The sequence below is a fragment of the Ischnura elegans genome, chromosome 1 (assembly GCF_921293095.1).
Source record: "Ischnura elegans chromosome 1, ioIscEleg1.1, whole genome shotgun sequence".
Lineage (NCBI taxonomy): Eukaryota > Metazoa > Arthropoda > Insecta > Odonata > Coenagrionidae > Ischnura > Ischnura elegans.
Window position 1 is genome coordinate 146,401,612 of NC_060246.1, and position 26,116 is coordinate 146,427,727.

At 36.6% G+C, this 26,116-nt stretch overlaps 2 protein-coding genes across 3 annotated transcripts; one reads left to right on the forward strand and one right to left on the reverse strand.

The window, feature by feature from the left end:
• On the reverse strand, window positions 1-3,621 carry LOC124171873 (putative malate dehydrogenase 1B). Of its 2 annotated transcripts, none has more exons than XM_046551257.1 (5): window positions 3,320-3,621; window positions 3,040-3,246; window positions 2,187-2,945; window positions 1,140-1,266; window positions 1-1,069 (listed from the first exon to the last, which is right to left on the reverse strand). In XM_046551257.1, the coding sequence occupies exons 1-5, from the start codon at window positions 3,452-3,454 to the stop codon at window positions 372-374; spliced, it is 1,926 nt and encodes a 641-aa protein (XP_046407213.1). In that variant the 5' UTR covers window positions 3,455-3,621; the 3' UTR covers window positions 1-371. The 2 variants fall into 2 exon arrangements, with proteins under 2 accessions (XP_046407213.1, XP_046407220.1); XM_046551264.1 differs by having other exon boundaries at window positions 978-1,069; window positions 1,140-1,270.
• A 3-nt stretch (window positions 3,622-3,624) lies between these two features.
• Window positions 3,625-26,116, forward strand: LOC124171887 (MKI67 FHA domain-interacting nucleolar phosphoprotein-like). The gene is made up of 6 exons (XM_046551274.1): window positions 3,625-3,848; window positions 3,932-4,084; window positions 4,194-4,302; window positions 25,176-25,390; window positions 25,484-25,622; window positions 25,706-26,116. The coding sequence occupies exons 1-6, from the start codon at window positions 3,765-3,767 to the stop codon at window positions 26,014-26,016; spliced, it is 1,011 nt and encodes a 336-aa protein (XP_046407230.1). The 5' UTR covers window positions 3,625-3,764; the 3' UTR covers window positions 26,017-26,116.

The window sequence follows — 26,116 nt, forward strand, 5'->3', positions numbered from 1 at the left end:
TTGAGTGTTCTTATTGCTTTAATATCTGTTTATAATGACAAGAAATTTTTAATGGTTTGATTTTAAACACAGGTGCTATGTTTGCAGACATTCCAAGGTTATTTGGTTCATTTTTTATTAGTATCAAATTTTCTTCTTTTTGTACCATTAGATTTTGTTGCTTTAAGGTAAAGAAGTGGCTAAAGATGGTGCCTGTGGAAAACTTTGAATTGGCTTGTAGTCTGCATCCTCCTTTTTAGAGAGACTATATCTATCATTGTGCTGATCATGATGACTTGTTGAACTTCACAAATTTCTTGATGTTTTCAAATATGATTCCTGTCTTATTTTTTAACATGAAGAATCCTGCATAAGTAACAAAATATTTAAGTTCAAGGGAATATGTAGGGCATAAGAGGTTGTTGCTGAAGAGCAGTCAAAGATTTGAGTACTAAGTCTTTCATGGTGTCAATTATGAAATCTTTTTCATTTTGTGGCACTATACAGTCAAGTAGTATCTCGTATTTCATTTCTGTTAAAATCTTTGGTATGAAATATTTCACCAGCGAATTGATAATTTCTATGTCTATATCATGTATGAATAGACAAGGGATTAAGTATTCCATTTCTTTTTCATGTAAAATTGTATGCATCATCTCTTTTATTAGGGCTGATATAAAAAAGTAATTATCCTCGTAGTGGAAGAGACAAGGAAGAATTTCTTCATACTGTGTGCCTTGTAGTATATCCTTGATTAATTCTTTCATTAGGTTTTTCACAAGCTCTTCAATGTAATAGTAATCATGTGATTTTTCTTTTTCTTCGCATATAGTTGGGTATAAATCATCTTTAAAGTTCTCCCCATTGAAAAAATATTCGTAATTCATTTCCACATTGAGTCCCATCAGTCTATATCTACATATATCTTTGTTCAAATAAATTTCAGTGAGGATGACTGCTGTGCTGCATAGGTTGTCTATAGTACAAAATTGGTCATTGGGTAGAGAATGTGCTCCATATGGCCTCCAGCATCCTTCAGTGAGAACAGCTGGTTGTGAAAAGTATATCCCTGGAGGAATCCCAAATGTTCCTAGGAAAGAAGATAGTAATTGAGCAAATGATTTTATCTTAAATTTTGTTGCCTAATGGAAACTTCATACCATCTGAATGTATCCCCAAAAATGATATTTCACTGGAGTCAGCTGAATACCATTTGTGAATCGTGTCCATTAATGCTTCCACAGTGGACCAATTGGATTTTCTCTGTGGTTGAACTTCCTTTGTTGTCTTCCTTGGGAAAAGCAATTAAGGTATGAATCAGCACATTTACCTCTTTTAAGAAATTTGTAAGTATGTTTCTCATGTGTTAAGCTTTATCTGTTTTACCAATGTAAAATAGGTCATACAATATGCATGTTTGATTAACTGTAACTCTTGTCAACGTCTAGCTTAAAAGTGTTGACATTTTGACACAAATAAGCTACTGAATTGTTAATGGTAATAGGGTAGTTTCCTTCATCAAAGAAAATGAAAAGCATTGATCGAGATTCGTTACCCACCATTAGTGTATTCATATAGTATACAAATTATTTGGTTTTTGAAATCTCGGTTTAGACGAATGTCAATGGTCAATTTTAACCTCATTTGAAAAAGGCCAGATTGGCGGCCATGCGATGCCACTCCACGTGACCTAGATGCTACACGAGTAGTCTGGAGTTTTACATAATTTTAGATTACCAATGCATGCATGAGGCACAGAGATCAGGGAAACATTTCTCAATAATCACTTATTAAAATTGCATATGGTGGGAAAGTTTCCTTTGTTTGATTGGGTATTAATAATCCTTATTTAAGCCAAGCGCTACCTGCTAGCAGCCTGCAACATAGCGGCGCTCATAGCCTTGCAACAAGATGGCCTCACACGGCAGCAGCGGGAACTAGAATGATGTCTCACGGGCTTTTCCCAGTGTTCATACCTAGCCGTCGTGCTTTCGCACACTTGAAAATTTTCACTTTTCATTTAATAGTGAAAAATAGATATCGTAATTTAAAAATCTAAAAGTGTGAAATATGTACTTCAGGAATAATAATATTTCGATTCAGCCAATAAAAAATAATAGGAAACCACCCTATTGCAATTTGTTGATAAGGGAAGTCTGAAAAATACTAAACAGGTAAACTGCTTCAAGAGAAAACTAATATCTCACCTGTCTTTTTTCAAAAAGTGGCCAGAGTTTGGAAAAAAGAAAGTCTTTCCAGAACATAGGATCTGATTGGAAATTTTGCAGAAGTTCTGATTCAGATGAATGCATATCATGTATCAGATCAAGAGGTAGATCGAGTAGATGGCTGATTCCCAGAAAACCCCAGACCGGAACTTCTTTTATTTGATTCACTGAAACTTCTAATGAATCAGCCAACATACTACGCATATGAATGCCAATTTCTGCTGTTACTGCAACAACATTTTGTGGCGCGATGGGACTTGCCGCCTGATTAAAAGCTGCTGCACATAAACAAATGGGAGTTTCTCCTGATTCTGATACCAGAATTACACGAATATTTTCTCTTAATTGTTTTGACAGACATAATCCAGCTCTCGCAGCATAGGATACTGATTCAGACCAGCATACGTTGTTTTTATCTATTTGAGGAATAATTAATATCAATAGATCACAGTCTTCTGCTGCTTGTAACATATTATTCACAATATATGATGTAAAAAAGATAGTGGAAGACTCCTGGGGAGTAATACAGTCAAATTCTTTGACTAAGTTCTTTAAAAAATTTTTTTTTGATATTTCTTCATCATATAATCCAACACGCAGTCCATCACATGTTGCTAAACCCGGTGTTTTCAACAGCCAGGGCAAAAATAAAGGCACTAAAACTGATCCTGCACCATATATGCATACTTTCCGAAGATTAGAATTGAGTAATCGCAATTCATTTGTATCCTCAATATCCTAAAAAGTAAAACTATGTTAACTTAGCTACTATGAAATTGTTTGTAGGAATTATTATTATTAATAAACAATGCATTAAAGCCTTCAACCCTACCTTAATTAGCATTTGATAACCTCTCAATTTCATATTTTTGGTTTTGAATGTAAAGTCCACATTGAACATCTCTCTACAGTATTCCATAAACCCATTGCAGCCTCCAATCAAGCATCGTTTTCCTCCTCGATATGGTATTTCCTTCCAGATGATGGGCAGCGAAAAGTGGTTCCAACCATTTTTCTTGGTGATGGAATTGAGCCATTCCTGAAGCAAAAAATAATTATCAGTCCGTGAATAATTATTCTGAATTTATTTAATAAAATGCATAATATATTACTTTCCAGCTGTAATGTTTGACGAAAATTGTTTTAAAAATTATGTAAGGATATTTTTTTTCCAAGTACTTTGTAACAGAAAGTACAGTTGAAAGTTTTGCGGAGCCTGGAATTCCTGCAATAACAAAGTAATGCATTTTTTATAATTAAACTTTTATATTAAGCGTATAACTGCAGTCCAATTTTTTCCGTATAGAATTGGTGTAAATGTGTTATTTGATCGGGTCTTCGGGTTCTGCACTTTCATGTGGTGCGCGCCACGCAGAGACGTAGACTCAAACAAAATACAATCGTAATTCGCCGCAATCCCACGTCCCCACGTTGTTTCGTCGGGAAGAGAAATACATCGGGAGTAAAAAGTAAGGGTGAACGTTTTAGTTAAGAAGTGATCGTTGAATAGCACTAGAGGAAATTTTGTTGGTTAGGGAAAATATATATTTTCGCAAAATGAATTTGAACAGCATTTCACTCAAGAAAGAGCAACAGTCGTCGTTTGATAGTGCTGTCAAGCGTCTCAGGAAAAAAGTTAAGGTAGACATGGCATTGAGTTCATAGCATGCCGCCCCAGACGTGAATATCGGCTTTTTTGATAATAAGTTCTTAATCATAAACAGGATGGAGATATTGGTCTTCATGGAGACAGTCCCAAGAGCAGAGGAGTTGTTAGGCTCAGCCGCATCCCGCATGGATTTTACGAAGAGGAAATGCGCAGATATTTTAGTCAATTCGGAGTTGTTACCAGATTAAGGCTTGTTCGTAGTAAAAAGGTGGAGTATTGTTTGCCATAATGTATTGGATTTTATTATGTCATTATAGTGGTATGGTGGCTTAATTTCGTTTATGGATTAAGAAGGGATTATTTGTTTTTATTTTCAGACAGGGAATAGTAAGGGGTTCGCATTCGTGGAGTTCGCGGTTCCTGAAGTTGCAAAGGTTGTTGCTGAAACTATGAACAATTATTTAATGTTCGACAAAATTCTAAAAGGTACCGCCTAATATTTTTACTTAATATTTTTAGTGATAAACATTCTAATCTTCATGCAATTATGGGTAAACCATTTAATTTTGGTTAGGTGAGACCGAGCTAAATATAACATGCGGTAATTGGAAAATTATACTGCGGACAAAATACCCGTAAACCAATCGTACCTGTGAGTCCTGTCGAATGTGTATTACCCTGCATGTGCATTAAAAGAAACAGCACTGTGATGTATCAATCACAATGCCATCACTATTAATTTTCTTTGCATCAGTTAGTGTGGTTAAATTGCAAAATATGTGAGGTCTTGACTGAGGTCTATTCTCATTTCAATCGACACTAGTTTGGTTAAATGATTACTTGAAGTCAACTGTAGTTTGTTCAACCGTTTTTACCCTCCCTGAATTTGGTATGGCCTTTCACTGACACAAGTTATTTTTTCTTTAATTTCCTCTGGAGGGTCGAGTGTCCTGCCCCATTCCTTAAAAAATTGCAGTTTTACCCTAAATTCAAATGGTTTTTAAAAGAAAAAATAGTCGAGATGGCCAGAAAAAAGGATAAAACAGTTTTATTCTGGTGGAAGTGATTAAAGTGGAAGGATAGAAATGCATCACGTTTCGTTCAAATCTGAGTCAATGGGTGTCATGCCTGGTTGAAGTAACATTCATTGACCATGCTGCATTCCTGCAGGGCTATTCTGCTAACGGGGCCATACTTTTGGCTGGCCGTAAGTTTTCTATGGTCTGACCCGACATTACAGCTTTGTGAACCGTCATGCAATGAGAACTTTAAAATATTTTAGAGTAGACATTTCAAGTTGTGTACAACGTGTTGAAACAAATATGTTCGAAATTTGTTTGCAAATGTGGTACAGAAAGCAAATAGAAGCCCATACCTCCGTTCACTTCAACAGTGCATCCATTTATAAAGTATTTCTAACTTTTTAACTGTAACTGAAGGCTAAGTCCATCCACTATCCACATCCACAATATTGAATGAAAATATCATCATCATGTGCAAACGGATTACACGTATCCCTTATCCTCTTCCTTTCCAGATAAAATTGACGTCTTTCTTTTAAATATTTAGCCAATGCCTATTTAATAGCTTCCCACACAGCACAAAGTGAATAATATGCACATAATATTCAAATATTATGCGAATATTATGCCACCACAATGGTATAAAACGCGCATATTATGTACATAATATGTGCATATAAATGGTATAATGTCCTCATAAATTGCGATATTATGCGCATAATATGCGGAATATATGCAGTGATGGAATGGCATAATATTTGCATATATACGGAATATATGCACCTTTTATGTACATAAAAGGTGCATATAAATGGTATAATGTCCTCATATATTCCGTATATATGCAAACATTATGCCATTCCATCAGTGCATATATTCCGCATATTATGCGCATAATATCGCAATTTATGAGGACATTATGCCATTTATATGCACATATTATGTACATGTTATGCACGATTTATACCATTGATGTGGCTATATATATGCACATATTATACCCATATATGCCATTTATATGCACCTTTTATGTACATATTATGCACAATTTATACCATGGATGTGGCCCAAAATATATGCGCATATTATGCCCATATATACCATTTATATGCTCCTTTTATGTACATATTATGCACGATTTATACCATTGATGTGGCTATATATATGCACATATTATACCCATATATATGCACCTTTTATGTACATATTATGCACAATTTATACCATGGATGTGGCCTAAAATATATGCGCATATTATACCATTTATATGATCCTTTTAGGCACGATTTATACCATTGATGTGGCTAAATATACGCACATATTATACCCATATATACCATTAGTATGCACCTTTAGGCACATGTTATGCACATTTTATACCATATCTACGAACCTTTTATGCATATTTTATACCGTTGATGCGTGATAACATGCAGTTGCATAATATTCGAAAATTACATGAATAAAAATTGATTTCTGGAAACGAGGAGAAATTTAATGAATCATTCATGTAGACACAGCATAGGTACATTGCACTAAAACAAGGCACAATCCTTCATCGTTGTATCACAAATATACAAATATTCAGTTAGGAGTCCTATATCATCGCAAATTTGGTTTAAATATCATGTGAATGACATCTAAAGACAAACATTCGCCCTTCCATAATCGTTACTCATGAAATTGCGATTAGAAAGTACAAAGTATGTCACACGAATTCACAATCACAACACTCGCGATGATTCCTTCCATGACATCCGCATGGTTGAACATCTACGGTCTTTTCTTAGCGAATGTATTAAAAATGGTCCAAAATGTGATTCCAAGCCACAAAGAGGTCTTCTAATCGCATAATTATCTCTGTGTTAGTCATAGAGTTGTGGCGAGCAATCACGCAAACGATGTAAGCAAGCCGTTCTTGAAAATGCACTCCGAAACAATAAAGATAATATTGTCATTAATAATCACAAACTAAAATAATTATATGCATATATGATCAAGTACGTGATATCTTCAGGGCGAAAGTGCAGCTCACAACCTGGTTCAGTACCTAAGTGCCAAAACTTCGTCTTTCCTTGGAATAGCCTCCCTTCACTTTTCAAGCTGGGACTCTGACTGAAAAAGTACCGTCATAAGATATACATTTAGGTAATTAAAAAAATTAATTAAAGTACTGGGAATAACACTCAAAATTAGGAGCTGATAATTTCAGATTTGCTTTCAAACCCTATGACAAACGACTCACGTACGTGTACTTACTTTGATTTTAAATAAAGTCCTGTTCTTCATACCATGAAGCTTATTATTCCTTATCGTATATGCGTTACCAGAATAGTACTGTGACATAAAATAGTTCCGTAAACCCATCTTTTCCTCTTTAATATTAGATTTTTCAATAGACGTTCAATTCTCCCAACTACGGCAATATGGCTACGGCAACAACTAACAACAATGAACAACAACACAACGGCCATGGACAACGGCAATATGGCTGCCAAGCTGCCTACCTCGCCAGACCGGAATATGCCGGTGTGTAAAATAAAAAAATAATAATAATTGTGGAGTATTCTGCGAACGATACGAAATTGTTAGTGATATATTAAAACATAAGTTTTCACATTTTTTGATACAGAGGATGTATGATCATCGATTTTTACGGATACAATCACAGTTTACGGCGGCATAATATTTAAATATAATGTGCATATTATTCGCATATTATGTGCATAATCGACGGAATATTATTTGCATATTATGCCTATCCATTTATGCAACTTATATACTGAATAGATTTTGAGTTTGCTGGGTGGCTGCTGATTTATGATTCTTATAAGAATCATAATTACTCAAGTAAAAATTTCTCCCTTGCAACTTGACTGAAACTGGGCTGAAACTACCTTGAAACTCACTGCCTTGCTTCTATGCTGAAACTGCATTGAAATTGAAACAAACCAGTGGAGTTTGGGAGAGGGATGGCAGTGCAGTAGCAGTGCAATTAAGAACTCCAGCTACTCCAATGAAACTCCCTTGGCTGACTAAACTGAAACTCCCTTGGCCACAAACTAGACTGAAACTCCCTTGGCTACCAGCTAGACTGAAACTCCCTTGGCCAGCTAGACTGAAACTCCATTGGATAGCTAGGCTGAAACTCCCTTGTATGCCAGGCTGAAACTCCCTTGTTTGCTGAATACATTTCCCCTCCCCAATCCATTAAAATTCCCTAGTCAAATCATACGAAACACAGTCAATCAACAACTTGCGCAACCCAGCCAACAGTGGATGATCACATAACAGATTTCTCCCACAATTTTGCATGCATGATAAGAGATAAAGGGTGGATAGGTGATTGCGATCAACAATAGTTATTATAACTGCAATGACCACAACATTTTTCAAGACACAATTTATTAGAACATGAAAATACATCAATAAATTAATAATTGTTAAAAGCACATACAAAAATATTCCAAATGAAAGAAGTCATGGAAGTTAGATGCTCCTGAAAAAGAGAAGAAACATGACTGATGAGAGTCACAAACGACTTAACTCAAAATCAAATTAGCAAAATTGCACATGAAAAACTCTCCTTTACTTGGCTTATTAGTTATATGGTGCATTAATGTGAACCATTCAAATTATAGAAAGCAAAACTTAAATTATCACTGAGGAAGCATGCGCTTTGCATCATAGTTAAATGAAAAACGAAGCGATGACTCGTTACTTAGGCTATGTGTGAACTCCAAACGAAAACCACGTAAGCTTCCAAAACATTCAGCAGTAACTAATAAGTATAAGCAGTAAATATACATTGCACTATAGCGAAACATACCCGCATTCTTTATTTCTTCGAAAACCCGCTCGAGCTCACTGAGTCCGGTCCTCCGCAGGACGACTAACGGACGGCGCGGCATCCGCGGCATTGATGACCGGTCGGTGTATTATCCTCCTCGTCCGGGGTATCCAAGAGGCAGGAAAAGTAGACGGCAGTCGCCAACGCGTTGAAAGAAGAATTCGTTATTGGCTGCATGACCCCCGAAAAAGGAGCTTGAAATCCTTATACGTGCCTGGATTAAAACACGAATTCAATGTCAACGTTCTCATGGCTAAACATCGAAGGAATAAACATGCCATCAGAGAAGTTAAAACGCTTACCTCCAATTATGAGTGCAGTCACCACCACCGACCTCCTTCTCGCCTTCACCTTAATTTCGATTAATTCTTGCCGTTAACAAACGTCGAAGTACCAGGAAAATATTTATGCCATCAATCTTTTCATGCTAAAACCCACGCTCACCTCGCTCCTAGCAACTTGAGAGAAATAACGGCAACCGACAGCTTGACGCGCGGGAAAAGGTATTCGTGTTGCCAAAAGCAAAATTAAAAAAAATACATTGCCGCTGAAAACAGGGGTCGCGTATATGTCTGGTATAAGGGTTCCGTATGTTGGCAAACCTTACGATGGGTAGCACACGCGCAGCAAGGGAGAAGCAGTTCAAATTCATGAGGGAGAGGGGATACCCAAATGCTGCAGCAGCTCTGTGGCAGGGCAGTTAAGACATTCGGCAAGAGAGATTCAGTGGAGTTATTAAGTTGGCCTGGCCTTTGAGCCTACTGTCCAGCTCGGTGCCAGTAGAGCTCATGTGCAGCAAGGGAGAAGCAGTTCAAATTCTGAGGGAGAGGGGATACCCAATGCTGCCGCAGCTCTGTGGCAAGGCAGTAAAGACATGCGGCAAGAGAGATGCAGTGGTGTCATAAATTCGGCCTGGCCTGAGCCTATTGTCCAGTTCAGTATCAGTGGGGCACATATGCAGCAAGGGAGAAGCAGTTCAAATTCAATGGACTTGCAAGGGAGAATGGCATCAGAGTTTCAGTTGAGTGCCCTTTTTCTTGTTGAGGACAAGGCAGTGCAGTGCAGTGACAATATTGTTTCAAGGCAGTTTGAGCGCATTCAGTGGAGTTTCAGCCCAGAATCAGCTCTGTTTCAAGGGAGAAAATTTTACTTGAGTAATGATAAAATGTTACTAACAACGAAATAATATACATACAATGTCAATATTATTAATAGTTTACGGCGGCATAATATTTAAATATAATGTGCATATTATTCGCATATTATGTGCATAATCGACGGAATATTATTTGCATATTATGCCTATCCATTTATGCAATTTTTATACTGAATAGGATTTTTGAGTTTGCTGGGTGGCCGTTAATTAATGATTCTTATAAGAATCATAATTAATGATAAAATGTTACTAACAACGAAATAATATACATACAATGTCAATATTATTAATAGTTTACGGCGGCATAATATTTAAATATAATGTGCATATTATTCGCATATTATGTGCATAATCGACGGAATATTATTTGCATATTATGCCTATCCATTTATGCAACTTTTATACTGAATAGGAATTTTGAGTTTGCTGGGTGGCTGCTGATTTATGATTCTTATATGAATCATAATTAACGATGGGATGTTACTAACAATGTAATTAATATACATATTATGTCAATATTATAGTAATAGTTTACGGCGGCATAATATTTAAATATTATGTGCATATTATTCGCATAATATGTGCATAATCGACGGAATATTATTTGCATATTATACCTATCCATTTATGCAACTTTTATACGGTATAAATTTTGAGTGTGCTGTGTGGGTTCTTGTGCTCCTGTGCAGTATTCATGTATTTTTTTAAATAATCACTATATAATTGATGACACTAGGTAAACTCCTTCGGCGTGCTATGTTATATTGTATGGCATGTGTTATGAAGGTCTCCTAGGCTGGTCATAATATTAGGGCCTTCAGGTCTTTTCTACTTATGGCCCTTTCACTCAGAATAGAAATGCTCGAAGCCATATATGTCTCAAGGTTGTAGTTATGGTCGATTTTGACTTATGGCCCGGCCATACAATTTGTGGAAAACCCTGCTGGAGTGCATGCTGCATGCAAGTTCTGCACCTGATTGGAGCAAGACCTTGATTTTGTGAAGTCTTTTTTTTTTGTAGGCAGAAACGTGTGAGCTAAGTCATTTGTGTAGTTTGAATTTCAAGTCTTTCTCGTGTTGTTTGGGTCTAATACTAATAACACAGGCCTGCATTTTTATGATTCTACCATGTTTTTCAAGTTCTGTTGATGGAGTACTCCTATATACTCCAGTGCTCCAGTATATCTCCTTAAGAGATTCGAAGGCAAAAAGTGCATTAACTGCAAGAAAAGTTTTTCTGGGAAGAAAACAATTGAGGACAGGTGTCGAATATTAATCATGGAAAGAACATTTCCAGAAATAACCAAGGATGATGAGGGTTTGCTGTGTCCATCGAAGAGGTTTATCAGAATTTGTGAAAAAGCTCTGTTAATTTTCAGAAAGAAATTTAGTGATAAACCTCATAAAAGGAAATTGAGAAAGTCGATGCTTTCAAAAGCAGAGAGGTTCTTTAATTTAGAGATTGAATATGAGCCTGAGGTATGTAATGAACATTTAATTTTCACTGTAAATTTACTTTTTCAATGTATGATAAAAAGGATTTGTAAGTGGTTGTCCCCAGTTGCTTCACTGGTGAAACAAAAAATTAATATTTTGTCAAAGTTACAGTAAATACATGCAACTGAATCTTAATACGTGCGTATGTAAGTAAAGCAGAATGAAAACTCATTTTAATTATCAATTCGTTTCTGAATTTCGATATAAACCAGCCCTGATCCAAGCATTTTCTCAGTAATTAACTGATGGTAACAAAAGGAAGAGAATCTTAGCTGCTGGATGAAATAGTGTAGAAGTAAGTATGAGGAGCTCATGGCAATCAATGAATCAAAGGATTAAATGTGTCGATCTAAGGTGCGTCCTATATCAGCTATTCGTGGCGTACATTACTGGGAATGAACATGATGTAAATGTAATATTTTCTGAATGACATTGTATGTTGATGGCTCTGCTACTGGATGCCGTGACAAACTATCAGCTCCTTGGTTACTGGCCCCAGGAACGTGTTGCACATCAAAGTCAAATTCTGCCAATATTAATGCCCATCGCATCAATTTAGATTTTGTTCCTGATACAGTATTCAACCACCTCAATGCTGCATTATCAGTGTATAACTTAAATTTCCTCCCTTCCAAAAAGCCTCTAAATTTACCTACAGCCCATACCACTGCCAAGGCTTCCTTTTCAGCTGTACAATAGTTTTTCTCGGTGGAAGATAATTTCCTACTTGCATATTCTATAATATCCCGTCCGCCTTCAACTCTCTCTTGGAATAACACAGCCCCTAAACCTAAGTTGCTGGCATCGGTTTGTAGACACATCTGCCTCTGGCGATCAGAATGAGCTAGCTTAGGAGCACTTCCTATTCCCTTCTTAAGTTCTTGGAATGCAATCTCTTCATTATTTGTCCACTTAAATGGCTGGCCCTTGTGTAGTAAGTCTGTAAGTGGCGTCGCCTTTTCCTCAAAATGTGGCATAAAGCTGCTGTACCATCCACGTAACCCCAGGAACTGGCGTACTTGTCGTTTTGTTTTAGGGCGCTCTGCTTCTTCTATCACACGATTCTTCTCTGGTTGTCTTTCCAATCCCTTGGAAGTCAGGACATGGCCAAGATACTGTACTCTTTCTGCTGCGAAGTGGCATTTCTTAAGTTGACAAGTCAACCCATGCAATTTTAGCCTCTCTAATACCTTTGCCAGATGTATAAAATGGTCTTGGAGATTCTTAGAGTAAATTAGAATATCATCTAAATATACCTGGCAGAAATCTCCTATGTACCCTGACAGTACCTTATCCATCAACCTTGCAAATGTCGCTGCAGCATTCTTTAAACCGAAAGGCATGACTTTGAATTGAAATAAACCCTTTGGTGTAGGAAATGCAGTCAAGTGCCTGGATTTCTCTTCTACCTCCACCTGCCAATATCCAGAATTTAGGTCTAAAGTGCTGAAAATTCTGGCTCCATTTACTTGCCTCAACAGATCCTTTAGGTCAGGCATGGGGTAAGCATCACTAACTGTTCTTTCGTTCAGTCGGCGAAAGTCAACACATAGTCTGTACTCCCCGTTTTTCTTTATCGGTAGGACTATTGGTGAGGCCCAACCGGAATTAGATGGTTCGATAAGCTCTTGTCTTTCCATCTCCTGAACTTTACTTCTTATGAAGTTACGCTTATCAGGGTTTATTGGGTATGGACGTTGCTTGATTGGACTGTAGTCACTGCATTTAATTCTGTGCGTAACTGTTGTGGTAAAACCGATCTTGTTAGTAATGACCTCAGGAAACTCTTTCAATATGCTTTTCAGGTGATTTTCTTCGTTTATTGTTAAAGATCCAAAATCTAGCTCATCTAGGTGTACTCCATGGTCTTTATCCTTGGCCTGAGTCAAACTACTACCATCACACCATGTAACTCATAGACGATTATTTTTACCTAAGAATATTTCTTGGGATGCATAGTCTAAGATAACATCATAGGCAACTAAGAAATCATGGCCCAGTATTATTTCAGGAATCAAATCCTTAATCATGCCAACTGTTATTTCGATTTCCTCATCCATGCACTTGGCTGCTAGTAGTGTTTGCCCCTCTACAGAATAGGTCACCTTACTAACAGCTCCTCTTACCAGTCCCAGATGATGTGGAACAATAGGAATTAGTAACTCTGCTACATTATAACTGACAATTGAATTACTAGCCTGACTGTCTAATATAGCCTTAAAATTTTTGTTCCCAATTTTTAAGTTAATAGCAGGACGAGGATAGCTTCCATCACTAATCATCTGTCCAATGCATGTATCATGATTCGATGACTTACTAGAAGTTGTTTTTCTTCGAGGGTTAAGCACTACTCTGTTTCCATTCCCCCTCATCCCAGAATGGACCGCACCTAGTTTTCCTGCAGTGACAATATAGGGCAACTATTTTTCAAATGTCCAAAATTCCCACACTGGAAACATTTCCTAACTATACTAGAATCTCCTGAAGGTTTGACTTTGTGTTCCTCTTCAAGTTGGCTGACAACTTTCCTAAGATCATCGAATGTTTTGGGCTGTGAAACTTTAACGAAAGCCCTAATCTTTTCATCCAGTAATTCGGTTATATCGTGCATTGCCTTATCTTCATGATCTTCTGGGTTCAGTCTCTTGAAGAGTTGATATTTTTGAATAATGAAAGCACTCGTCCGCATGCCTGTAGGTTGTGTGTCTGTGAATAGCTTCTTCTTCACTGCACTATTCACCCCTTCGGAATCAATCCGTGCAATGAATTCTCGTTTGAAGTCCTCCCAATTCAGATTTAACCCTTTTAAATTTTGCCACCAAGTAGCCGCTTGTCCCTTCAGCTGTTGTGACACTATTTGTGTATAAATGTCAGTGGGTAGGTTAGTTCTACCTAACAAACTTGGTGATCCTTTGATAAAACTTATTGGATTTTCTTCCAGTCTTCCATGAAATTCTGGAAGGCAGTATTTCATCACTTTTGCAGGGTTCCCACTCAACCGTGAATTAGCCGTGAATTTCGTCTACCGTGAAAAAACCTGGAAAAAGCCGTGAATTTCGTCCTTAAACCTTAAAAATCTCTCAATCTTGATAATAATACCTTCCCAGAAATTTTCAACTTCGTTCGTAGCCAGCGCACTTCTATTCATTGTGGCGAGCATCGTCGCATGGGTCAGAAAAGCGTGGGAACAAATGTTGCCTGAAGAAAAAAAAACATCTTTCCCCAGGGCAGGCCTTTTCTCTCCCCCCCTCCTGAAATATGACACCACTTCTCATAAGCTTGTTTACTTTCCTCGACTGGCTTGGTTTCCCCTCCCTCGGTCACTGGTTAGTCCCCCTTCCTTCCAATTAGGCTTCCCACTGGCTGCAGCGACCGCTTTCGAAACTAAATCTAGATGGCATTTGTGTCGAAAAATTTGAACGTTTATTCAACACCCTCAATCCTCTGATTGGAAGACCGCTAACCTTGACAACCTGCTATGCGCTGTGGACATTAGTGATAGGCAAAGTCGATCATTTTGGTGATTCAATCATTTTGACTCGAGTCACATAAATGATTCAATCAATTGATTCAATCATTATGATCGAAAAGACTCAAATGAATCAATCGAAAAGACTCAAAGGAATCAAGATCGAAAAGACTCAATCAATGGATGTAATAAATCACTTTGAATAATCGAATAAATACTGCCTCATCCGCGAAGATCATTGGTAACGCTGATTGCTATCCATATTATCATTTCATATACTATTTTGATTGTGATTTACCAGATCAGTAAATTAGATTGCAAAAATGAAGGAAGTAGTGTCATGAAAATATTTGGGAAGGCAAAACTGCCACAGTTTCTTAACACTAATAGAAGAATTTCTAACTATATATCTCAAAATATAACACAAAGTACACCACACCCATGAATCTGATCTGCAGGATAATTTTATTAACGGCACAATCAAATGTTAACAGCTTTAACTTCTACTTCTTAACGTTCTCCTACAATTTAAGAGTCATCTTAATATTTTCCTTTTACGTGTATTGGTGTTATTAATACTTATAACTGTTGGAAAACATATAATAAAAAGATTACACAAGTATTCAGTTCTTTATAACGTAGTATTTAATTTTCTCACAACTATTTCTGCCCTGTCGAAAAGAGATCAAGCACCGATCGTTCCAAATTTTGAAATAAACCGGAAACCGGGATGATTGATATGAAACCGGAAGTCGGAGTGATTGATGATTGACTTGTTTAACGAAATGAATCATGAGTCATTTGATTCACCTAGTGATTCAATCTTTTTGATCGAATCGTTCATGATCGACCCATCACTAGTGGACATAACGCTCCCTGAGTTTGAACCGGGCGACAGCGAGCTTTCGGCGCGATGTAAATTATTCTCGCGCGTTGCGGCCTGAAAACGAGAGAAGATTTCCGCTTATGGCAACACAGCATTACACGATTTTCGCATGCGTCGACCTGGGACTTGCCAGTTTTACGTCGCAACCGGAAAGTTTGTGTGGAAATATTTGACGAGTAATAAAGTAAAGTGAAAGTGAAAATAACATGTTTCAGCAGGTATTTTTTATGTCTTTATATATTTCAAACCAAGTGAATTATAATTTACGTATTTGCACCTATCTAAGACAAGGTTTTTTTTCCTCCTAACTCCTGCAGAAGGTTCGTCTTACAATCGAATGCAAAATTCTCGACGTCAATCGGGTTGCATAATTTTCGTCAGAAAAAATTATGGATACCAGAGTTTGTCACCTAATATATATAGCTATACAACGAAAAATCAACGTCAAAAATACCTGAACAGTAATTTAGCTTATTTAATTTTGTGTTTAAGTGAAAAACTTTTGCCATTTTAGGCAGCAGGTAAAGCGTGTGTGCCAATCAATCGCCGGGTGCACTTCTGCCGTGTCCGCGAGATCGCCTGCTTTACCCTGGGTTCGGCTCCATTCAAGTTAGAGCTTGATCAACTTACAAAATGTTTGTGTGATTGATTACAATTTACCTAAATTTTAACCAGAGGCGGATCCAGGATTTCTTTCTGGGGAGTGGGGGAGCACAAGCAAAGCCGTATCCAGGATTTTGTTCTGGGGGGGGGGGGGGGTGCACAAGGATACCTCATGATACAAAACGAGCGCAATGATAATGTGACCGTATTCAGAATAATGCAATTTTTTAAGTGTCTGGGGGGTATGTGCCCCCGTGCCCCTCCCTAGATCCGCCTAGGATTGTAACGATAAAGCCTCAATGCCGTCACGATATAAACTGCTACAAAAGTCGTTCCATTTTTTCCAGAGCAAAAGTATGAAGGGAACATGATTTGCCTCTGATTAGAGAAATCGAGTCAGTTTTGGTTTCAGAGTATTACGATAGCAGAGAAAAGAAGTCATTACACTGCCGCTTTCAAAAGAAAAGTTATACGGTGGAACCTCGATCTATCGTTCCCGAATTGATCGTTCGCCGTTTCTGGTCCCAAATAAAGTTCCTTATAGACAATGTAATTTTTTCCCGCATCTATCGTTCCCCGAAGTATCGTTTGAAGATTGCGGTTCCGACTCATAATTTTCCCGCATCCATCGTTTGACGAAAATGAGACGAAATAAATACAATGTGTCATTTATGGCTAATAACGACAAGCACATAGTTGGAATCTTCCCAAGGGATGGAACTACCATTGGGAGAAGCTCAGTGCCGTGGGAAAGTAACACAATACTACCTGAATTATATTAAAAATATATTCATTAGACAGGAACAATTCAAAAAATAGACTATTTTTGGCCTTCGTCATCCATCTCACAACCAGTCACTGCGCCGGCGAATGCGGTTGTTTTAGGCACAACATGCACATTGCTTTCCTGAATACATGTACTGGAAATGGTGTTTGATGGATATGAATTTTTATATCAGACTGAAATCCATAATAGCAGTGTAAATGCCGAGTGGAGAGCAAACTTTTTTTTAGTGAGGTGGCGTTTTCCTTCAGAATTTTGAAAGAGATATGGGTAGAATCAACAATATGACCTTTGTGTCTTGATAAAGTACTACTATTCCTGTTATTATCTAAAATATTGTTTGAAACCTTTAATGAATATCTTAATTACTCGCCAAAATCCTGCGTTTCCTGGGACATAGGCAACCTAGCAAAAAAATAAAGCATTGATCGTTTTTCCGCATTCATTTTATTATCGTTTCGTTATTAGGAAAAAAAAAATTTCCCCTAGTGGAGTTCCAAAAAAGGAGGGTAGTCTTAGAATCGTGTTCGTCTTAGATTTGAGCTAATACGGTGTATGAAATTGTTTTTCGATTTATTATGTTCTATAAACAATTTTCATAAAATATTTTCCGTTAAATAAGAAAGAATCAATTTATTATATTCTATAAACAATTTAAATAAAATATTTTCCGTTAAATAAGAAAGATTGGGGTGGGGGAAATTCGGCTACTGTGCAGTAATAACAACGTGTGCAAAAAACAATCTCTCGGCGAGGAATTAAAAAAGGACCTCGGGTGTCCGGACGGAAGAAGGTCCGAAGGGTATTTGGCGTCCAGGCAAGAGCGCGGTTGGGCTGGTCCTTTTGTCGGCCCTGAATTTTGCAATTTCTTTGAATCACTTTTCATTGCGGTGTTAACATTCACGGCGTTTGTCGCGTACGTTAATTTTCTGTTCATATACGGCCAGTGATTTTCTTATTGTTGGCTTATTAACGGACCGTGAATTTAGCGAAATTGAGACCGTGAAAACCTGAAAAAAAACCGTGAAAAATCTGAAAAATAACCGTGAAAACCTGGAAAAAGCCGTGAATTTCATTATTCAAGTAGAGTGGGAACCCTGCTTTTGGGTCTAAATGTCCACTTTTATAAGGTAGAGTGACTGATGGTGGTAATATATTCCTCACTTGATCACTTACTTGTTTTGTAACTGTAAAAATCTGGAGTCAACTTCTTGCTTAACCATCTCCATGTTATGCTTTACCCTGTCCAATTCATTTTCTACTGTTACCATCCGAATTTCTGACGTTTCCACGCACTGTTCTATTTGGATGACCCTACCTTCAAATTTTTTAATAGATTCCATGTTTCCAGTAATAGTAGTCACTTGGTCTGACAACTGAGATGTAATCATCAAGATCTTCTTCTCCAAATCGTGGTGAACGTCGGACATCTGGATGCCTAAGTTTTGTACCAAACTCATTACACTGGCAAGCACCTCTCTGACACCTACTTCCTCATTGTCCGATGATAGTTGCTGCTCCACTTCTACGTAGAAGCTGTCAGTATCTCTATTTTCTTTCCTCAGATGGTCTTCCAACCTCAGAGACAAATCTGTCTTTGTTCCCCTTGTAGAAAGTCCAAAGCCATCAAGCTGTTCCTTCAGCTGAACTATGGTTTAATCCTTGAAAAATACTTTCATCTTCTTAATTTCAGCTATCTTCTAATATTTATGTCCTGTCACGGTCGCCAATTTAACGTATCAAAGCGATTTAACACAAGGAAAATATCACTTGACACACTGTATTTTAATCTTTTCTTAGTATACATTCACTTCAAGATGGCTTTCTCTCTAACAATCTCTAATTTATCTCTAATCACCATAGCCACCACTACCATTAAATCAGCAAAAAGAAATCAAAATAAAAACAAACATGCTCACAGGCAAATAAAACAAACAACAAATGAACTCAAGAAAAGAAAACAAACTAAACATATACAAAAGTGATTTCAGTCATAAATACACATACATCATCCTTAACGCACTTCTGCAGCCCACTTTCTCCTCTGGCTGAGCGGTCACATTATGTTCCCGCAACTCGTCGCACGTGACACTAATTTTGTTCTAAACATTGTTAATTGTGTTTTAGATTGCAAAATTGCAATTCAATTTCATGATATACCCATAAAAATGTTTTTCATTGCGTAGAAACATTTTTATTGACATAAAGGGAACCATGTGCGTGCCCTTCGATGTGAAACTGTTGCGAGGAAGTGCAAAATCCACTTCTCTGCAACTGGAGCATTTGCAGGTGAAACTCAGTATTATGAGATGAGAAAGCAACAAAATTTGGGGGAAACTTATGTGAGGAATATTAAAATTCAGTCAATGGTTTATCATTAGATTGAAACCGATTTTCATTTCCAAACGCTAGCGTAACAGTTTAGATTCTGAGCTTGTAAAGATTTTATTGGATTTTATTAATAATTTGAAAGCTCATAAAAATGATTTGTAATTGGTAAAAATATTAATATGTGTATATAAATCTAAAAAGTAAAGATGAGTCGGTTCTTAAATTTGTTCGGTTCTTGGTACCCGTCCAGTTCTCCCTCATCGGTTCTCGGTTCCAAGAATGAACTCTTATTATCTGCATTAAGGGAAATTTTAAATGAACAACCACAAGAAATAAATGAAAATAATTTCCCTAAAGATGTAAATTAGCAGGAATGCTCTGTTAAAAAGTTAAGATCATCCCCATAATTTTATTTGTCAAGTAAAAGTTTAAAATAACATGCATGATCGGCCAAAATGTCACATTACATCAGGTAGTCACTGCTTCATTCTCCAGATTTTAATGTCAAAAATTCAACATTTTTCCCCTATCTTTTCTTTTTTTGGCAGAAATATTGTCTGCAGTGCTGAACAGCCGTTTAATATTAACAGTAGTGGTCGATGTAGGTTTTGAAGGGCTGCACAACATATGCTTGGAGCACAACTTACATGCTGCATAGATAGTTAGTATAGCAGTAGGATCAATAGAGAAACTCCCCCAACTTCTGGTGACGTCATCCCTTAATTTGTTGTAACTTGTGTGCCGGTTCAAAATATTTTCTGTATTCTGTGATGTAGCTTAAATTGTTGCTTTAATTGACAACTTATTCTGGTGCTTCACTGTCAAAGTTTTTATAACCTCAGCAATAAACTGGTGAACATGCCGGTACAGCGTCACCATGGATAAACTGAGCGGCTGTGAGCTAACGCAAAATTTTAATGCAGTGTTGCATTCCACAGGATAACCACACTTTTCGGTGCCTTGCACAGGTTTATCAACTTACGAACAAGCTCTCGGAACACATCTTGTTGTTTTGTCTAATAATTTTATGTATGTGTACATAATTCAATCGTAAGATCACCAAGATGAAATGATTTATCGCCGGCCGCATCTGAAAGAACGGCTTCGTGCTGTGTAAGGTGGCAGGCAAAAAGTCAGTTCGTTTCAAAGCGGCCACGGCTACGGAAATGTTATAATGTTGGCGAGAACGACAAACTGACAAATCCTTAAATGCGAGTGTTTGCGAACAACTCTAAAGAAAAAAAAGTAGATGCCATGCAATCGGAAAATAATATATGTGTTTTTAAATCTTTTTTCACTTTTAGACTTTTAATACGCTGCAAACCATTTCGGGTTTGGGTGCCAAATTCAAATCCTAGCCACCGCACCAAGCTGGTTCCAAAGAACCGACTTTATGCGATCGGTTCTCAATACCGGTTCAATAGCCAAGAACCGGCAGTACCGAGAACCGGGAACCAGAACCGACCCATCTCTACTGAAAAGCATTCCTTTGATTGTATGTACCCAGAATAAACTTGAATAATTAGTTCGTTTTATAACAGGAATTTGCATTTGGATTCGAAAATATCCGAAGATCTGGCTCTGAAAATCAAGGATCGGATCCGGATGCAGGACCGAAAAAAATCCCGGATCCGTCCATCCCTTGTAAATATGTATATGTAAATCCAAAAATGTTCAAACCATTTTTTCATTTGAGCTGTGTATTTATTTCAAGTTAGCATCGATCTCAAAGTTTCGTAAAATGCAAAAAGTCCTATATATCAACTGCTATGGGCGTACGGAAAGCATTACCCAGTTGTTAAGTAAATTAGGCTGGAAGACAGAGACTTGGATTAGGCTTAGATTGCTTGAACAATTGAGTTTAGATACACATATTTAAGAACGACACGGAGAACATCATCTTCAAGCCCTACTATATTTCCAGGTCCGACAGAAGCAATAAATTAAGAGAGATATTTTGCCGAAGCGATTTCCTTTTCAATGTAAACTAGGGATGTGTGAATAGTACTTTTTGATCTCGAGTCGAGTTGAAAACTAATATGGAGTTGAGTCGAGTATGGTAATTTCTGGACCAGGCAGTACAACAATGCATGCTCCAATGCATTCTCATTTTCCAATTCCCATGTAAATTTTCTATTCTGAAATCATAGCCTCTTGTAAAAAGGAAAGGATAATGAGGAACATTATGCAAATTGTATCAGAATTAGGAGATAAATGATAATTAATGTGTTTTAAACAGTTCCATAAGCACAATTGGAATGAATTAACCTCTAGCAATTAGTCGACAATTAATTTATGTATCCAAACTGCTAGGAAGAGCCCTGTGTACAGACATTTGCACAATTGTAGTATAGAAATTGTTAGTGAATCATGTAATATTAGATCCTTTCAAATTCTGATGCAGAAAAACCAATTGTCCTACTTTTCAGGCAGGAGGTTTTGACGTCTCCATGTTACTGTGGCGTTACGTCGTCAAATCTTTGCAATTCGTAGTGTAAACTCAGACACGGAACTTCTTTTGTCTGTCATTGACTAGGTGAGGGTAAAACGCCACAAAACCACCACGAGAGACAATTGTATCAAAATTAAGAAGTCATGTTCAATCAAACTAGCATGTGAAAGTGAAAACATAGAAAATAACAAGTATTTCGATAATAACGATTGATAACTAATAATCTCACGAACGAACCTTAACCAGTACAAAATGAGTGCCAGCATCAGAAGTAAGTTGAGAAACACCGTCAGAGGTCGAGCGATCCTTCTGCGTAGAAGGATGGTATACTAGAGAGAGGCAGGTATTCCTCCGCCATACTTGCTATATAAGTCTTGCTCTCTAGGTATGGCAGGTTCAGGGAGCAGAGTTTGGAGTCAAGAGTTCCTAGTCTTAGAGTCTATGAGCCTTTGAGTCAAAGGCCTTTGCGCAAAAAACCTTAGGGTGAAAAGTTCTTAGCAGGAGAAGTTCTGCGGATGAGTTAAAAGGAATTCTTGGGGGTGGTCCAGAAATTTTGGAGGGGGGTTAATTTAAAAAAATGATACATTACAGTCTTAATGCCTGCAGAAAATTTCTATTTGCTACATACTTTTGTGGCTGGACAAGGACTTCCTTGGCAAAATTGCAAGACTTGGGTTACTTGGGAATTTTATTAAAAATTTTATCAAAAATTTCTATGCATCTTGAATCTTCATGGAATTTAAGTGGACGAAGTGAAGGAACTATAGAACTTAGCTTTGGCTTTGAAGACCAAAAAATTTTGTCTTTATTTCCCACTTCCTTTAATTAACTTTAGCAAGTCATTTATGGTAAATTAAAGAAGCAAAGTAAACGCAACAAAGGAATGAACTAAATTTATCATAGGACATATGTAGTACTCAAATAGGCTATGAGATGGCACCACATGTAATATCTAACACCGGAAAAAACAGGTATTGTCCGCTAAAACCTAAAAGTTACATGTTTTTCCAAAGAAATCCAAATATATATTGTGTGTATGTATTCTCTCGGCGTTGTAGTAAAGAAAGTAGGCTATGAAAAAGTATTGCAGAAGAAAGTATGAATGAATGAAGCAGCGGTCCACTCAGAATACGCCGCCATGTCGGAAGACAGTTGGAGATCGCGTTGTTTGCAATAGAGGTTGACTGCTACGTATACAACAAGCTGAAACCTCCAGGCCAAGGATTAAGAAGGACTTTTCAGCTTTAAAAATATATTATTAAATGCATTTCATGATAGGGCCTGTTGTTGGCAGTTTTCTGAACTTACTGGCCTCGACAGCTCTTTAAGCAAAACTACTCGACTTTTGTAATGGTACTCGAAACACTTGTAGTATAATTGTACTTGATAATTTTTTTAGAAACACTTGAGTCGAGTACCAACTACTCGACTCAAATTTTCTCCAAAACTCAAAGGGCAAATCGGTTGGGATCAGGCGAATCCACGGAATGAGAACTTCTTTGAATTTTCGTTTTAGTATAGGTATGTGAATCGCATTGATTACATTGATGAAATGTTGTTATAATCACCAAATGCCTTCCTTTGCATAATTTTGGTTGGTTTTGATTTCGAAGCATCATGATCACCGAACCAACCCTCAGCTGTAAATTGTGCGGTGGTAAGCCAGGCACATCCAAGAAGTTTGAAAATTCAGGTGGATAGTTGGTGAATTCGTCTTCGTTTGTAACACAGTCAATAGACTTGAGCAAATGCAGAATACATTTGATTCTCTATGACTAAGTTTAAATCATCCATATCTATGTTCATAGCCACCAAAGTTTCTTGCTCACTCAACCATTTGTGATTTTTGTAGTTATCATGTTCGAAAACATTTTGTTGATGAGCTCATCTTTTGATGAAACGAAATTGCAAAAGTTCCTTGGAATTGAAATCAATCTGCTCGATTCCTTGACTGGAACACGACCATTACTGATTGTCAACAATTGCTTGGAGATTTGTTTAGAGATACGGTAGTGAATTATTTGTTGACGACTCAACTTGAGCTGGGCTTAGCTCGAATTAAATCATTTTAATATTATAAATATGTTTTTACTATTAAATATTTGTAATATTGTTATGAAGCTCAGTCATTAAATTGGTAAAAACAAATCACCTAGTTTTGAATGACTTGACAGGTTTTACAGGGTTACGAGCTCCTAAAAAATACTCATAACTTTGTGATTAATTTTTTTTCGTGAACATTTACTAATTTTAATGTTTATTCTGTTATCTGGGGCTGAGACGAATCCTGAAAACCAAAAGTCATTAAAATCTGTAAAGTCATTATATAAAAGTCAAATATGATGGTTGTAATTATTTTATGATGTGGTTGTAAAGGTGTAGTGTAATATGGTGACTATAAGCCAAAATGTATATTTTGACTGGAAGTATTGAGGGTCGTCTTATCCCCAGTCATCATATGCACCAGAGTCTTGGGTATTTGATTTTCTATGGGGTATTATGAAAATTGAGAAAAATGACACATCAAGCTATCTCACCAGTTATTGGATCTATTGTATCTCCCTATTCAAGGGAGTGTAATACACATCATGCTCAAGATATGTTTTCAAATTGAATTTTGTCCAAATTACTTTTATTACCGAATCTTTTTCCTTTGGTTCTTATTCTGATTCTTGGCTCAACAATGGGTTGAATCCAGATGACCCACATCTCTTAAATTCTCTTTGTATCTATATTAAAAATGGTTTTAGTTTCATATCTAAATTAAGAATTTCATGTGTTGTCCTGTATACTTTTTATTGATTCTTAACAACTCTGTAATTTTTTTTCATAACTTGCAAGGATCACTCAAATGCCCTCTATGAAGGAAATTTGTGTGGTTGAAAGTGTTATTTTTCCAATCCCCATTACAATAAATAAATTAGAATATGACAATGCATTTCCCAAATTGTATTTTTTTGCATCTCTTCCATGTTCCTACTACATTTTTATTTTTCAATTACTGTTAGGGTGCTTTGCTATTTATATGAAGTCAGGGGTATAAAATAATTTGAATGACAGGGAAATCAAAAATGAATAGTTATTATTAATTTAAGTTTTTAAATTCAATTAATTTAAATAAATTTAAAAACTTAAAATTAAGAAAAAATTATAAAAAATCTAAAATAATTAAATTAATTTAAGTTAATTTAAAGCTGTTTCTACTTTGGACTAAAATTGGAAATTTCAGTTGTTATTTTATTGTTTATATCTCTTCATCATTTGCAGCTCAAATTGTACAGTTTGCTTAACCATCAATAAATTTTGCAGCTAGGTACATTCCACCAGAGGACCAGACATTTAATTATTTTGTTGGAGTTTCAAAGAATAAAGTCCCTCGAATTGAAAACAGAAAAATTTCAATTCGTTTGCACAATCGAAAGCTGTCCAAAAAGGAGGGAGAAAATGTTTTACGCAGAATCTCTACTAGCCTTAATAAGCAGTTGAAGAAAATAAGGGAATTGGGTATAGAATATGAGTTCAAGGTAAAACTTATATCTGAATGTGTTGGAAATATATTTGTGATGCTTCATTTCATTCTACTATATTAAATTTGTGTAATTGATTATCTTCCACAGCCTGTGCACCAATCAAATATCAAGCAGGAGAAGGCTATTCTCACATTAGATGAAAGTGATGAGGAAATTACCTTCAAAATTCCAAAGAACGTGGAAGTTATTAAGAAAGAGTCTTCTAATGGTTCTTCTAAGAAAACAAGTAAATAAAGGATGATGAAACTTTTTGGTGATTACATATTTCTCTGCCAGAAGAAAATTTAAGTTTTCCATATTTTTTTTCAGATGTGTCTCCGAAAGTGAAAAGTGTTAATGGAAATGCTAAGTCTGAATTGTCTACGGCAGAGAAAGTGAAAGGTCATCATGTGCCAAAGGTTAAGAAGAAAGTAGCCCTATCAAAGCCAGATGATTCTAAAACTAGCTATCGTGCAAAAGGCAGCCTGAGGGGAATAAAGAAATCTAGAAGTTTGAAGGTGTCATCAAAAATTAAACTAAATGATAAAAAGAAAATCTTAGATGCTTTTAAAATGGAACTTGCAGAAGTTACATCTCCCAAAAGTTTTAAGTCTAAATGGAAGGTCAAAGAAAGCATGTAAAATCATTCTTATCCAATGTTTTTTACAGATAGAACGAATATTTTTTTTGTATTATTTCTTGCTTGCTTGATTATTTGAATTAAAACTACTGGCTCTACAA

What these genes read in the sequence shown, in the direction of transcription:
- LOC124171873 (XM_046551257.1), bottom strand. Translation starts at nt 3,454, where the DNA reads ATGCATTACTTTGTTATTGCAGGAATTCCAGGCTCCGCAAAACTTTCA. An exon ending in TCAAACATTACAGCTGGAAA is followed by an intron (nt 3,247 to 3,319) that starts GTAATATATTAT and finishes TTTTTGCTTCAG; the next exon opens with GAATGGCTCAATTCCATCAC. An exon ending in TTTGGGGATACATTCAGATG is followed by an intron (nt 1,070 to 1,139) that starts GTATGAAGTTTC and finishes CTTCTTTCCTAG; the next exon opens with GAACATTTGGGATTCCTCCA.
- LOC124171887 (XM_046551274.1), top strand. Translation starts at nt 3,765, where the DNA reads ATGAATTTGAACAGCATTTCACTCAAGAAAGAGCAACAGTCGTCGTTT. An exon ending in GGCTTGTTCGTAGTAAAAAG is followed by an intron (nt 4,085 to 4,193) that starts GTGGAGTATTGT and finishes TTTTATTTTCAG; the next exon opens with ACAGGGAATAGTAAGGGGTT. An exon ending in TGGTTCTTCTAAGAAAACAA is followed by an intron (nt 25,623 to 25,705) that starts GTAAATAAAGGA and finishes ATTTTTTTTCAG; the next exon opens with ATGTGTCTCCGAAAGTGAAA.